Source organism: Anomalospiza imberbis, chromosome 17 (assembly GCF_031753505.1).
Source record: "Anomalospiza imberbis isolate Cuckoo-Finch-1a 21T00152 chromosome 17, ASM3175350v1, whole genome shotgun sequence".
Taxonomy (NCBI): domain Eukaryota; kingdom Metazoa; phylum Chordata; class Aves; order Passeriformes; family Viduidae; genus Anomalospiza; species Anomalospiza imberbis.
The window spans coordinates 15,057,126-15,070,190 of NC_089697.1; the positions used below are offsets into that span (position 1 = coordinate 15,057,126).

The window sequence follows — 13,065 nt, forward strand, 5'->3', positions numbered from 1 at the left end:
GTAACTGACTCCCCCAGGACTCTCAACCATTTGTGAAGGATGGGAGTGGAGGTGGGCAGGAGGGGTTTGTCTCTGGACTGAACTTTAGGCATGCCTGAAGAGGGTAAGAGTTGTGCCCAGATCCTCAGCAACCCATGGCCACACTGCACAGAGGGCTGGGAACAGCTTCTGCATGTACTCTCTGACCACATGATATCCCACGGCGTACCTGCATACTGGGCACTGCACAGCATCTGTGACTCATCTCCAGGCCTAAGCACACACTGCCTAAAGTCACATTGGGAGAGCAGAGAAATAAAGCTTCGTGAAGGCCTTTTTAAGAGAATTTTATTTGAGTGGTTCTTACAAAGATTGTTGCAATATGAAAGTCTTTGATAGAAATATCAAGCTGTCTTGTCAAACACACTGAAGTAACCCAAAAATATATTTCAGAGCTCACAGAGCTTAAAAAGAGCAAAGATTATATGCAACCAGAACAAAACACATTTCTGTATTTCCTACCCATTTTCAGACTTGGCTGAAATCCTCCAGCTCTGCCCCACTGCACACGTGGAAACTCATCTGGAAATGCAGAGATGTTTTGTTTGGAAACGTAGACACACCTCACAGTATTTACAAAGAAACTTACAGATACAATAATCAAAAGTTACCATCAAGAAATAAAACCCTTCAATCCTCCTATTCTTACCAATTATTCAGCACAAAGCAAGCTGAGTAGCTGTCTGCAGTCAGCATTCAGTAGCTTTTTGGATTTTCCATTTATACAAAAACACTAAATATGTCCCTTCATCCAGTCTCTCTCAGATACTACCCTTGAGCAGATCACCCACATTTAGTGAAATGTAAAATGTCTTTGCTGCATTAAAAGAAAGGCTCATGAAACATTAAAAATGTCATTATGTCCCATCTGCCTTTTACAGAGTACTTGTTATCTATGAGCTACTTCTCAGTTCCTATGGATCACCTTTGTCAATGTACAAGAATTACAAGGCAGAACAAGAAGTCAACAGCTTTGTATACAGTGGAAATGCTAGTTAGGGGGAATGAACACACTGCATTTCTGCTTACTTCATTTTATTTTTAAAGATAGCAGGAAGTGTACACAAAATGACATTAAATTCTTTCCTTTAGTTTTATCTAAATAAAAGATAACTCAATCTTCCTCCAAAAAATACCTATGTACAAAACTGACTAAATTAATCTTCATCGTCGAACAGGAACCAGTAGTTGGGTTGCAGTCATAGAGTCTGGGAAAAGGCTGTGGTATGTTGGAAGAGGTACATACGCTGCTGTAATCATTTTACCTAATCACAAGAGGAAGAAAAGTAAACATCAGTGTTTGGTCATTTCTGTAATGGATGACTAAATGTAGGTGTGTACATGGAACACTCACCTGCAAACCACCTCCCATGCAAAGCATTGACAGCCGCAATGGCAGCAGCGATGGAGGGACATTTGACATACACATTGCCCTGCAAGACAGAATAGTGCGGCCCATGAGGAGTCAAAGGCACTTCCCCAACGCTGTTCCTCAGCCACCCCTGGCTGTGACAGTCACACCTGCTCCACCAGGCACCCACTGGCATTAATCCGTAACACAGAATGAGCACAAGAGAAGTGGATGGTGGTACTGGCAGGCAACTACTCCACTGTGGCAGTTACTGCAGCCTTCAATTTTTCTAAATAGGATTTTTCAAGATAGCCCAAACACGCATTTGACCAGCAATCACTGAGCCATGGATGGCTGATCTGCTCCTGAGAGTCTTTTAGAAAGAGGATCCAAAGGCTCCTAATCATTAACACCATGTGAAAGAGAAGAGCACAAGGGGTCCGGTAGCTGCCAAGTTCTATAAGCCACTAACCTCAATCACATATGCTTTACCCAACAGGCAGGCCCACAGCCTGTATTCCACAAGAACCAAGCACTCCCCATTCCCCCACATGGGAAGCAACGCTTCAAGGAAGACAGATACCATAAAAATTCTCCTATATGAACATCAGCATGTGTGTCTTTACTTGAACAAGAACTGAGGCAAAGGGAAAATCCCAACCCTGCAAGGCAGGAAAAGCCTGAGATGCTTCCCAAGGTGCATGACAGACTGATCTCTGAACTTCATCAGAGACACCTGGAGTTTGCCATCTGCAGATCAAGCACTGAGCCTCCCCAGTCAAGAGAACTACAACAGTCACATCCAACAACTCCAAAACAGAGATGCCCACAGTAATGTGTGGCATTTTTCTGGCTGCCTGCTTAAAAACAGACCATCAGTAATACCCAAGAAGATCAATTCTAGCTGAAACAGATTTTTCAGGAAAATAGTACATTAAAAAATAGACTCCAGCCTTTCTTTAGCAGCTTTAATCAGCCTGTATTAACTCCTCCCACTGTAATCTAACTCATTCCTTTCTTATGTGGCAAACCTGTGCTTAGGAGCTGGTGTTTAAGGCACTAAGCAATCAATTAACACACAGAGCACTTCTCTCAGCCTCCCCCTGCAAAGGCACCTGAACTGCTTAAATGAGGTGCAGGAACAAAAAGCTGTGGTTTTCCTTAACACCCAGCAGCACAGATAGATGCAGTACATGAGCCACGCACTCAGCTACGACTGCAACTGTTTAATCCACAACAAATCACACCCTCATAAGCCAACCCCTGACAGCCCTCAGAATGGAAGTCTGGGACAGAGCCCTGAAGGTGTCCAGAACCTAAGCCTGGAAAACAGAACGGTACAATGAAAACTCTATCAGTGGGTATTTTATGTCTGTGTCACTGCTGTGCTACTATGACAAAACAGATTTCATTTTTTATGAAACATTAACTTATTACTTAGTATGTTACAGTTTCTTCTTTTAAATCCACCTGCTAATGTGAAACAGAATTTTGCAGCTCCATGGGCTTAGAACCTATGTGAGGTATCTTGAGGGCTGGTGTAGTTTTGGGGGTGGTGTTTTTTTGGGGGGTTGTGCAGTGATTTTTTTGTTTAGTTGTTGGGAGGGTTTTTTGGAGGTGGGAAGTGTTCTGGGTTATTGGTTGTTTTGGATTTTTTCTGTCAAAGAACACTTATTTTTCTCTAAATAACAAACACATTATGAGGAAAGTTTCTGCCTCTCATCAGTCCAACGGTCCAAGACCACAGGTGTGATCTTGAAGATTACAAGATACCAGGTAAGGCAGCACATTGTTTTATGTGCTAGACTGCAGCTCCTATCTAACCTCTCTGTAACCGACAAGAAAGGGTTTCAGGCGATATTGGGGCAGCTGCACAAGAAAGCAGCTGTTGAGTGCGAAGTGGATCACCAGGGCAGAACAATCCCACCTAAGCACACCAACAGGAATGTGGGTTTCAGCCTTGTACCTTAGCATGGAACACAAGGTGACACCTTTAGGGTCTGATGGATAGAAAGTAACCCAACTGTGAAACCATCTGAAAACAGAACTTTTGTTTGGGCTGTGAATTCTTTAAAAAAAGGGTTCAAGAGAGTTAACCTATTTACAGACCTTCCAAAGTTTATACATCCAAGAGCTGAAATACAAAGAAGAGGTAACCAGTCTGGGGTTTATGTAAACAAGGTGAAGTCAGAAGAAAAATATATTCACCAGTTTAAGATCCAGGCATTAATATGGAATTCAGTCAGCAGCAGCACGTCTTTATCTTCCCTGTTCTAACTCCAGGCCCTCAGACTGCCCATTGCAAGGCTTTAATGTCATGAGTGACCACAACTGTTTCTAAGCATGGGATGAGGCACACGTTTACCTGTACACTGTAATTCTGCTGGAGCAAGGGCCCTTTCTGCTGAAGCCTGTGCTCTAGAAAGAGGAAACTGAAGTCCCTGACTTGGGACAAAGGCACAGCTTAAGGGAAATGCCAAATGCCTGAACTGGTCACTACTCTTCTACAGCAACTTCAACTGGGTAAACCTGCAAGAGCAGCACCAGAAAGCTGCTCATCCAAGTTACACACAATTATTCACAATAGGAGGGAACCACCTACATTCTGCACAAACTAAGAAATGTAGGTACAGTTTAGGAAAAGCCCCATATTTGTAATGCTCCCCCTAGAAAAAAGAGAGCAACAGAACTCCTAACATCTTCTCAGTGTGTCCCCCGCAGAAGCAGGCATACCTGAGCTGAGTTTTTGTCAACATAGATGTGGATAACTCCTCCATGTTTGTTACATTCCTCAATCACATCATCTTTAATTTCTGTGTCCCAGCCAGCTTCTTCTTCACTGTACAAGGGAAGGAAAGACATGACAGAGATATCATTCAGACAAAATCCACCCCCAAAACCCATTAAACATACTCCTGCAACATTCTGATTTCTTTCTTACATGTTGAAGTAATTGACAAATGCCAAACAGACAATGATAAATCACTTACGTTTGAGGATTAAACATGTTGGAAAGCTGGAAGCATTGTGTTGCAAGGGGTTGTACAGAAGCAGCTGCAGCCAGAACTGTTGAAATGGAAAAAAAAAAAACAAAAACAAAAACAAACGAAACACTAGCATATCTAAGAACCCCCTATGCATGGCTTTAATTTATTCAGCATAATAGAAACAGCTCTGACTAGACAGAAATTGAAGGTGGGAAAGCAAAACTCAGAACCAGACACTATTGATGACAGATGTATTTAAACTGATAAATACAAAAACCACCACGCTATGAATCACAGTTGAACCTGACCAGTGAAAATATAATCGTGTACATTGATTTTGGCAGATTTTTCCATTTGAACATTAAAAGGCATGCATCTTCATTTGCATCTAAAATGTCTGCCTGAGTTGTATGTCAGCAGCATCTTAAATGTTTTGCTTCTCATAGAAGCCCAGTAGCAGCTCAGGACAGCTGACTGCACAGCAAAGGACAGACAACTTTGGGGAATTCTTAAAACCTGTTTTAAGCGTGTTGAATTATGCTTCAGAGGTGTACCTGCACATTCATCCCTTGAAAGCACAGACTGAAGGAAACATTTGACACCTGAAATTGCTCTTTCCCTGTAACTGTGAAATTATTACTTGTCATTTATTGCTGCTTATCATGCTAGTACATTGTGTTAAGCACTGTCCAACAGGCTGCCCTTCCATAGGCTTCAGGTTTCTGTCAATGGAGCTGCAGTAACAGCCCCCTTCTCAATATACTTCAGACATTAAGGGTTGTGCAGTCAGATAAGGAGTAACTCGGAGACAGTAAACCCAAACTTCTGATTCTCAAATAACCCCTCTTAAGGCAGGGAGAAGACTCCAACCCAACCACAAATACCAGCCCACGCATTTTCTTGGACTAGTGCATGGCTGGGGAATGCTACCAACATTGAGAAAATGCTACCAAGAATTTTCAGTCAAAAAACCCATCACAGCATGATTGCCCACAGACAACTAACAGAACACAATTTCTCAGGTATGGGCAAACCCTATAGGAGAAGCATTTCCCCTACAGACACCTGAAATAAAATCTACAAATTACAAGTCATATCAAATGCTAGTTTACCTTCATTCTGCTGGGACAGTCTCGTTTGTAAATCTAAAGAAAAATACAGAGAAGTTAATTAGTATGCTTGCTAGCATCACTGTATCATCACCTGCCAGCCAGGTTGTTCAGCTTGTATTTCTGCGGTTAAGAGCTTATTCCAGTATCACTGTTCCTCTCTAGTTGTGAGTAGTTTCACTAATTTCAGCTTCTCTACCAGAATATTCTGTATGTGACAGATTGTGTGACAACAAAGCATTTTAGAGAGAAACAATACCTTAAAAGGGCAGACACGACCACATCATTTAATTTAATGTATCACTATCAACTTACTTTTGCTGTGATTGAGGTCTTTATAAGACATGTTTTACTCCATGAGAAAATAATTACAGCAATTCTGACAAGCATTAAGGTGCATGTCAGCACCAACATCTTTACTACCTGAAAGCAGTTAAGCACACAGCTATCAAAACCTGACATTCTTAAAGCAGTTATCAGATTTCACTTCAAGTAGAATAAGGCAATACTTCATCTGCTATGCTTTCATAGAGATGGCATAATGATACAAGTAACTTTCATATTTTTCAAATTCAAAACGTTTTCCGGTGTTCAGAACATGTAATGTGCCTAGAAAACATTACTTGTTTTAACAACATACACTTGTCCCAATTCAAAGTGATGGGAACAAACAAATGCCGACTATCTAGCAATTTCCAAGTACATGACTTCAATACTTGACATCTCTGAACTAACAGAAAACTTCAGAATTCAAGAACTGTAAGCATAAGCCCCTTCAATCATGGTTCCATTTAACAGACACTAGGTATGAGAAGACTGAGGCAAACAATCACCTTAATTCACTCATTTAGAGAGTAGCAAGTGATGAGCACCAAGTAAGCTTTCAAGCTTACCTGGAAATACCTGAAGGCACCAGGTATCAACATACTTTTCCCCTTTTTAATAAAACCTCCTCCACGACACTGAAGAACCAACAGGAATAAATGTTTTTCTCTAGACTTTCCTCATGTGCCTTTCCCAAGTGTTTTACAAAGAACATGTACCAGGAACCATACTGAAAAGCGAGGGCTGGAAGGAGTAAGCTCTGAAGGCCGAGTTGTAAAAAGAGCTGGCCACGTTTGGCATGTTTTCCATCCAGATCTGAACCCACAAAGTCCTCAACTCCATGGAATGAGAAATATCACAATAGCAAATGCTGCCTTAGCCTGTATTCTCTGCAGAAACTGCATGGTCTTGGCCAAATCTGTAACTAATTACCTAGTTAATTAATACTCAGACTCTTTTGAAAACAAAGGCGTTTTAAAGAAATGAGCAACTATCCAAAGTTTTAATTTAGATGAGGACAGACACTTTTCCTGCTGCAATTCCAATCCATCATGTCCAGCTGAACTTGTCTATGTGGGTCAACCTGGGGCTCTACAGGCAAATGCTCCAGAATTCCTGCACATATCATCAAGGCAAATTCTGTCCAGGGCCAAGTAAGGTCTGTTCTAAACACAGCAAAGTCAGCTACCACTATCTTGTGCAACAGTTTCACAGGTTAATTATCTACCATGTTTGAAACATAACCTGCTGCTCACCAGATCTTTTATCAACTGGATTCTCTTGTTGCTCTTGACTGAAAAATGGTCCTGTCCTCTCACTTCTAAAATCACTCAGAATTAAGAAATTGTCACTCTTTACTGTCAATTCATGTTTCCCTACACATAGTTTTAAATAGTATGCAGAAACTAAAATTAATACATCTGTCCAATTCAGATAAAAGTAACTTTTTCAGTATATTCTTATATAACACCTGTAAGAGCAGCAAGTTTAGTATGATGGGAATACATGTTTAGTGTACAGATAAAGCAGAAATACAGACATATCTATCAAAGCATTTTGTCTTAAAATAAAAAGTTTATTTTGAAATCCTGATGGCTTTAAATAGGCCAAAGCCTGCCAAGCATTGCCCAGTGTCTTCAGTCATTACTTAGAACAGAGACCAAATAGAGGTCCAGGATGATACCTATCCTTTCCTCTTCTGCAGCACACCATCTCAATTTTTTCCATGAACAGATAGCTCCTTCCACAAGTAAGGAATGCTTTGTCCCACATAACATAAGGAGAATGCTCTATAGGCTGATGATTTTACATTTCCTATGTTCAGAAAGAGAACAGGGAGTACACAGCGAGAACTGTTCAGCTTCAAATTCTTTTTCCTGCTGGATTGCCAAATTCTCAGGTGTCCCCTAAAACTAATTATTTACCTTCCCTACTTTAGTTTGATTGACCCCCTCTTGAACACGGATTATCAGAAGTGTTTGCAGATGTATATATTACACCTCAGATGCTTAGGCCTACTTGCCTCTAGGAATACAACTAATATTTTAATGATGTATCATATGGTCAGGTCATATTCTGGAACTGATAAACTAGCATTTAGATATTTTTCTCCTCCCTAGCCATTCTTCCATTGCTAAGCTCCCAGACTATGTGAGTGGAATTTGATTTAACCCTGAAGAGGTGAACAACGTACAACACCCCAAGAATTTCTTGTTGACAGCACCGATGCATTTATTCACCTCATACCTACTGCTGACCATTTTCATTTGTGTAAATATTACATAAGATCAGCCCAACATACGAATTTTGGCTTTAACAATAGCCTCCAACTTTCCCAGCTTTCACTTGTAAAAAAATCCTTCTTTCTCTGAGCCAGCTTCTTGACACACCTTGTACTTCCTATATTACTCACTTTTCCAGTTTAGTAACTTCCAAATGACAAGAGTCTAAAGATCAGCAAGAAGCTGCTCCTCCTCTGCCAAGGAAAGGCAATTTAATCAATGACTGTTGATCTTTAGATATAGTTTCTGACAGTATGCTATACTTCCATAATATTCTCCAGTTTATCCTTCTTTAGTATGACTTCTGAAGTAGCAAAGTCTACTCAGTAACAGGACCAGAATCTGGCCATACCACATTCTTCTTCCTTCAAGTGTACTTCAAGTGTAATTTAGAGTCACATGTTTCAGCTATATACCATATCATGGACTTAAAATGTTTATGGACAATGCCAGAAATGAGACCTCATGTTTCATACATGTATTCCATCACTCATTTCATGGGAATTTTACTCCTCTGAACTGTTTACATTAGCCTCTTACTTTTAGCTTTCTTTCTACCTTGGGAGTAATTTTCTTTATTTTTGAACTACATATTCCTGGCTTACCTTCCTCGAATTCTAAACTTTATGACCAGTATCCCCACTACATATTGAGGCAATTAAATACATAGAAACATCTTGGGAGTAGTTTTTCATTCACTTGAGTCCCACTTCTTTTTTTTTTTTTTTCTTCTTCAAGTGTTGATAAACCTTTATCTATTGCTTCCATGACTTTAACAATGTCTAACTCAATCTGACTGTTGGCAGACAGTTATCTTTTTATCTGTTGTCCAAACTAAAAATATTGTTTTATTATCAGTAGTTTTTCCTATTCTTCATAGGCTGTGTGATCATTCCTTATTTCTTTTGAGGTAGCTGATCACCCAGGTTTAGCGTGGAGCCCACACTAACAGAACTTGTTCTTCTTTCTGTAGAATACAGATCCAACACAGCATTAGCAAAGTGAAACAGAAGAAACTTTTCACATCCTGCCTGTTCAAACACCCACGTTGCTCAGACCAGATGACTTAATTGCCTTGTTTCTTCAACTGTCAGTTAGACCTGTTTGTGTATCCTTCCATTTAAATGTGAGCAACTTGTGATCCCTCAAGTCAATGGTCATTTCTATTCTCATCCATAACATCTTCATTACTTACCAAAGTGAGTTTAAAATAGCATCCCCTCTTCATGAGTCAGTGAGTGTTTGATGAAGAAATTTGTCGGATATCACATCCAGGAATATCTGGGCCCCACCATTATTACTAGCAATTCTTCTCCAATCTGTATCGGGGAAGTTAAAGTCTCCCACAATGACATAATTCCTGGTAGTAATTTTCTCTAACAAGAGTAAAGAGATCTTTAATCCATAACCAAATCTCACTCTGGGGATAGCTCATGACTCTACGGCAGCAAAAAGCTTTATCTTTTTCCAAAGTTACTTAAGTTGCACGTGTCTGCATTATTCCTTTTGTACAATACAAGTGGAATGAACAATGATATCCCTACCATCTTTATTTCTACAGTTGCTAAACATGCATCTTCTTCTAACACTTGTACATGGCCTCATCATTTATTTCTCCACAGCCATGTTTTCTCATGCTTATTCCATATTACCTGAACCATGCAACTGTGTCAGACATTTTTGGCCATGTTCTTGATTTAATGAGCTTGGATTTTTTTTACTTTGTTTCAAATGTGGAGGAGGAAAAGGATTGGTGTTTTTTTCAAACACTATTCTCATTTCTAATTGCTGACAAATGTTTCTACATGAGACTGCCACACCAGTTTAAAACCTACATAAATGTTGATCTAACTTCAGCAGTGGTTACCTTTCCTTCTTTCTGGACTAGACAAACTTTTTCCTCGCTACTGTATGTTTTTAATCCCTCTCAAACAGGCAACTGACATTTTTCTGTCACTGGACAGTTCCTTTTCCTTCCAAGGGCACATCTCTAGAACAACTCTATTTTATTCTTTTAGCAACTGTCTACAGCTTCATATGTATGCTCTTCTTAAGACTGCACCTGACCTTCAGTAACATGATTCAGACCTATCTTATTAAATCTGAATCATTTCCATCACAAGCTCCGCTGAAAGGCAAACAACAATGCCACCTTTTCTTTGCTACTTTCCTGACATTTCCCACACATTCCAGCATCTGGTTATTTGTGACATTCAGGTACTTTCTACTGTTATGACAGTTTCATATCCTTTGTTCATAGTATCAATCAAAAGTAGCAAAAAAAAGTAGCCTTCAGGGAGGTTACTCCCTGCTCTAGTTCTGAAGACCCCATGAATAGTTTGTTTTCCAGAGCAGGTATGAACTAAGCAGCAGTAATCACATCCCTCAGCCTCATTCCAGCACACCCACCTGCGGAACACACGTACAACTACAGCCAAATCCAAGCAACACACACATTCCCTAACATAAAATATCTTTCTTCTCAAGGACATATGCTGTAAAAACGCTGCTGCCATCTCTATAATGTGTCCCCCATAAAGTCCTAATAACATTCCTGCCCCTCTTACAGGTCTGGTTTTTCTACAGGGGTCAATCCCCTTCCAATTCTGAGCCTGCCATTTTTAACAGTCAACACGTATACTACAGTAGAACATACAAATCCCCACTAGCACAGAGATTAGTGAAGAGATGAAGGTTTGGGGTGAAAACCAGCAAATTTGGAAAAATATGCCAAGTGAATCATACCCAAGCAAATTGTGATATAATTTCATTAGTTATTTGCTTTTGGTTTTGCAGTGTCTTACAGTTTGTAAAAAAATGCTGCAATACTTCATTTTAAAAGACAAAAAAACATAGTTAAGTACCTCCTGTCTAAAAATTATAAAGTAATTTAAAATAAATAAATAAATAAATAAATATAGGTCACCATTTCTTACCTGTCACAGCTCCAAAGGCCAAAGATCCACTCATCTGCAGAGCCTGCTGTGCAGCTGGAGGAATCTGCAAACCAGTACCTGGAACAGAATACACAGATCTTGGAGCAAGCCCTTTCATTCAGTTAGGGATGCAGTAACAGAAGTATCAGAAATCTTCCTATTGTCAAAAGATAAAAAAATAACATGCATTTAAATGTTTCATACATTTATCCTAACAGTTCTGTGGAGTGTTTTAATTCAAATTCTGCAAACTTCTTCACATGCTTGTTATCCAACATTGCACATACCTTCTGCAAGTCTTGCCATCAACTGAAGGCGACCAGTTGTTCCCAAATCAATTCCAGTCCGTTCCAACTCATCACTGTCCAAAAATGAGCTAGCACTGGAAGCATCAGTACGCTCAGTTACATGTCCAACTTTCATTGGCCTCCCAGCCAGCTCAAATCCATTGAGTTGTTCCAGCGCCTTTTTGGCACACTCAGAGTCTGAGAACTGTAGATTGGAAAAACACAAATTCAGTAATACTTGCCTACAGGATTCAGCAACGCTTCTACTATATGTAATATCCACAATAGCGCAAATAGGAGAAACTCTTTAAGACAATAGCAAATAGCTAACGTGCTCGGAGTTTTTCATTTAAACCAAACACACGCATATTTTGGTATTTAATTTCTCATAATTAGGTACCATATACTTAAATATATTTTTGAAGTTATAGCATCTAGATACTGCAATCAACAGAAGTCATGGCTGTGGTTCTCTTTCAAGAGTGACACTCAATTCCTTTGCAACCTTACAACTGCTATCGTATTTACAGGTTATTCCTAAACAGATGTTCTGCTTTATGCTGTGAAACATCAAAATAAGCATACAAGCATTTTATCAGTGTTAAAACCATCAAGTATGAACTGTAGAGTAAGTTTGGTTTCATTTGTGTCCATGTGCCAGAGGTCCCAGCCAAGACCTTTTTTCCCATGACAAATTGCCAGGTCAATTAAGAAACTCAAGTTCACAAAACCACGTACCTGAGGGTAAAGAGGAAAGATGTTTTCAACTGAAAGTTTCAGCCCCTATAATTTTATTTCCCCTAAAAAGCTCAAATTCAATTATTTTCAGCTATAAAAACAGCAGTCTTTACTAGTGTCTTGCCTGCAGAGGACAGCATTTGCTTTTGCAGGCACTGACTACAGAGAAAACTATTCCCATCTAAACATATTCACTGCTCATTCTCAATACCCAGAAAAGCATCAGAAACAAAGAAAAAAGCCAGTGCTGCATCCGGCAACATGGCACTTCTGAAATGCGACACATAGTTTATCAAGTAGCAATTTAGTAACTCCTATGTATACATACAAATTTAGCTTAAGCTTAGTTTATTATGTTTAGATTGCTACTATCTAACACAGATAGACATAGGAAGGTTCACATATGGGATATTCTCCTCCACAGGAAGGCTACACTCAGAAATCATCCTAGAAACCCAGAAATTCTAGTCATACCGTAATGAATCCATATCCTTTTGAGCGTCCAGTTTCACTGTCCATCATGAGTTGAATACTTTCAATCTAAAGATAAGAATAAAGCTATTTATTAAAAGACATTTTGGAACAAACCCCAAGACACCAGAACACAACACGCAAACATCCCTGTCAAATACACATACATGAATGTGAAACTTCTTAAAAATTAGTTTCTCATTTCTTCCTCATGTCAAAATTGGTATACAGACAGCTAAATAGGTACTAGGATAGTAAGAGAAGCAGGTAAACATGAGGGTTTTGAGCTCATCTACGGGGAGAGGCTTGATGCAGAATTCTAGCAGAATAAGCATGCAGACATGATCAGATCGTAACTGAAACACACTGATCATGGCACTTCATATGCTGAGAAACTGTTTTACAAACTAAGAAAAGCAGTGTGCCTGACTGCAAAGGTCTTTAAGAAAAAGCTGTATATTTTAATAACTACTGGTACATGAGAACTCCTAGAAGTTTACAGTTACTGAATTTAAAACACATCGCTGAGTTATCCATTAGC

The 13,065-nt window shown here is 39.5% G+C and overlaps 1 protein-coding gene across 7 annotated transcripts in view; it reads right to left on the reverse strand.

The window, feature by feature from the left end:
- Positions 1-310: 310 nt before the first annotated feature.
- RBM39 (RNA binding motif protein 39) overlaps positions 311-13,065 on the reverse strand; it is a 30,828-nt gene continuing 18,073 nt past the window's right edge. For 5 of the 7 annotated variants that reach the window (XM_068208149.1, XM_068208148.1, XM_068208147.1 and 2 more), the window contains 8 exons: positions 12,528-12,593; positions 11,316-11,520; positions 11,029-11,106; positions 5,490-5,522; positions 4,381-4,456; positions 4,124-4,229; positions 1,394-1,472; positions 311-1,304 (listed from right to left, as the gene is read on the reverse strand). In XM_068208149.1, the coding sequence (XP_068064250.1) occupies positions 1,204-1,304; positions 1,394-1,472; positions 4,124-4,229; positions 4,381-4,456; positions 5,490-5,522; positions 11,029-11,106; positions 11,316-11,520; positions 12,528-12,593 (744 nt within the window). In that variant the 3' untranslated portion in view covers positions 311-1,203. Of the gene's footprint in view, positions 1,305-1,393; positions 1,473-4,123; positions 4,230-4,380; positions 4,457-5,489; positions 5,523-9,287; positions 9,469-11,028; positions 11,107-11,315; positions 11,521-12,527; positions 12,594-13,065 lie in introns of those variants that run through there. The other 2 variants (XR_011004846.1, XR_011004847.1) reach the window with 2 other exon arrangements.